Source organism: Pteropus vampyrus, unplaced genomic scaffold (assembly GCF_000151845.1).
Source record: "Pteropus vampyrus isolate Shadow unplaced genomic scaffold, Pvam_2.0 Scaffold316, whole genome shotgun sequence".
Classification (NCBI taxonomy): Eukaryota; Metazoa; Chordata; class Mammalia; order Chiroptera; family Pteropodidae; genus Pteropus; species Pteropus vampyrus.
The window spans coordinates 97,212-99,490 of record NW_011889097.1 but is presented as its reverse complement, the minus strand read 5'-3'; the positions used below and the strand labels follow the sequence as shown (position 1 = coordinate 99,490).

The 2,279-nt window shown below is 54.7% G+C and overlaps 2 protein-coding genes across 3 annotated transcripts in view; one reads left to right on the top strand and one right to left on the bottom strand.

Moving 5' to 3' along the window:
* ABCB8 (ATP binding cassette subfamily B member 8) overlaps positions 1 to 651 on the bottom strand; it is a 15,536-nt gene extending 14,885 nt beyond the window's left edge. The window contains exon 1 of the mRNA XM_011377574.2: positions 446 to 651. Within this exon, the coding sequence (XP_011375876.1) occupies positions 446 to 543 (98 nt within the window). The 5' untranslated portion in view covers positions 544 to 651. The remainder of the gene's footprint in view (positions 1 to 445) is intronic.
* Positions 652 to 1,144: 493 nt separating this feature from the next.
* The window catches only part of ATG9B (autophagy related 9B), an 11,260-nt gene continuing 10,125 nt past the window's right edge, over positions 1,145 to 2,279 (top strand). For both annotated transcript variants that reach the window (XM_023521791.1, XM_011377541.2), the window contains exon 1: positions 1,145 to 1,226. The gene's annotated coding sequence lies outside the window, so the exon portion shown is untranslated. The remainder of the gene's footprint in view (positions 1,227 to 2,279) is intronic.

The following is a 2,279-nucleotide window of genomic DNA, read 5'->3' as shown; positions in this document are numbered from 1 at the left end:
ACATCTAGGAACCATTTTTGTTCAGCTTATTCAGAATCCTGGGAACACCACCAATACTAAATGTCTCTGGATACAAGTAATTTTTATCCAAATCGCCAAATCAATTCGAGGAAAGAGGACGGGGCCATAACGGCGACTGAAAGGCCAACACCTCTGCAGCACGGCGCCCCCTGGTGGGGAGTATAGACCGGGCGTGGTCACTGACCCAGGGTGTTCCCTCAGTCCGCCCACAGGCGGATACAGATGCGCGGAGCCTCCTGCTGGCACCCGGGTCATCGCTATAAATAATTGAGGCCAATATTCTGGGGAGTGACATTCCACCCCGGGGCAGGTCGGCCTACAACTCCCAGCAGGCCTCTCGCGAGCCCGGAACTCCATCTCCCGGCGGGCCCCATGTCCGGCCGGTCAATGGGGCCGCGCTTCCAGTAGGTTTGTCCCTTTTTACCTGACAGCCGAGAATGTCTGGAAGCGGAGAGGGAGTGGCGACCTGCCTGGGACAGGGCAGCTCCTAATCCCAACCCGAAATAAGTGCACCAACATCATGATGGGGCAGGAGAACAGGAGCAGCCGGCAACAGCAGTTTCACCCTCATCCCACCAAGGGCTCCATGTTGGCTCTGGCCGCGTCCCGACAAACCCCTCGCTCCTTGGCTATTATTGGCAGAAAGACACATCAATCTTGTTGCAAGCTGTGATTGGAGAGAATCTTGTCAGCCCTCCCCCCCTTCGGAACTGTGATTGGACAGAGCCGGGCCCTCCCCGCAGCTCTGGGCGGGGCCGAGCAGGAGAGGGCACTGCCTTTCGTCGGCTGCCTGACAACTCCGGGATGACGATTTGACCGTGTGCAGAGTGCGTCCCCCCACCCTGGGGTGCCCATAGTAACACGTCGGCCGCTGACCTCCGGGTCATTCTATCGGTGTTCCCGGCTGACTCTAGAGGTCCCTGGGTCTCCAGGGAGTGTAGAGCGCTGGTTCTGGGGGAAGATGACAAAAATCGCCTGGAGAAGTTTTTGGAAACACGTGCACGTGCCTTGCAACCCACCCGGCTTTCCCAGGCGGGTCAGAGCTCCGGGGACAGCAGCTTCGTATATTTGAGGAAAAAACTCCCCAGTGATTCTGATACGGTCCCCCCCTACTCAACGATTGAGAACTACGGGTATGGAGGTCTGGCAGCTTATCAAGGCGCGACCTCAGACCCATCTCCCCCAAAGAGTCTTCTTCACTGCAGGTCAGACTAATTTGCCTAAGGCTTCCACCGCACGGCTCTTGATCCTCTGCTTATTTATTTCTTCCGTGCAATTATTTGCGTAGCTGCCTCCCCCTACTGGCTGCGATTTCTTTTCGAGTAGTGGCTCCGTCTCATTCATCCGTCCCCGCTTCCCCTTCAAATGCCGGGCATGAAGAAGTGCCATTATTATTATAAATAATAAATTGACTTGAACTAGGGAAGTGGTGGGGAGGCTGTAAATGGATGAATCTGGGGTGGAACTGGGTGAGACAATGTGCCAGAAGTAGTTTGAGGTTGGCTGGGTGTATGGCAGGGATCCTAATGTGAGTATGGTGGAATATTGAGGTGAGCCCCGAGGTTGAGGAGAGATCAGAGGAAACCCCTCATAACCCATCTCGACAGATGTCTCAGAGAGAGTATGGAAAATTCCTAGCCCCTCTACAGTGCGTAATTCCATTCTGGGCACTAGGATGAGACCGCTAGAAGGGGCAAATCTCGTTTTCATAGCTCTGCCTTCTGATCAGGGATAAAACTATGCAAGTCCTGAACCAGAATGACAGTTCCCCTCCCAGGAAGGAGGCACAGAAGGACAAACAGGCATATCTGGGCTCAAATTTTGTGGGCAGTTCTATGATTGCCTCCACACTCCTCCAGTGACACTCTGGGAAGCACCCTGTTCCTCGCTCCGTGTCTTGGATACCGGCCTGCAGAGGCCTAAGCCTTGGAGGCCTGACACCTGGGTGGCTGAGTCAGCACCCCAGGCATGGGCTTCAGTAGGAAACCTGGTGATTCAGGGCCTCAAGAATGGCGTTGGACAAGCCACCTGACCAGCTGCCTGGGCCTCCTCCTCCGCCTTATTGCAATGGCAATAAGGAACACAGTTCGGTCGGCTCGTTCCTGGGCACCTAAATTAGCCTTCCAAACCCCAGACCTCCAGCTCCCCTCTGCTGGTTCAGTCCTGATGCTTCTCAGGCGACTCCAGAAACTGGATCAGGTCTTGGGGGAGAGGATTTCAATTCCGGAGGATAAAGAATTATACATAATGGAACTTCC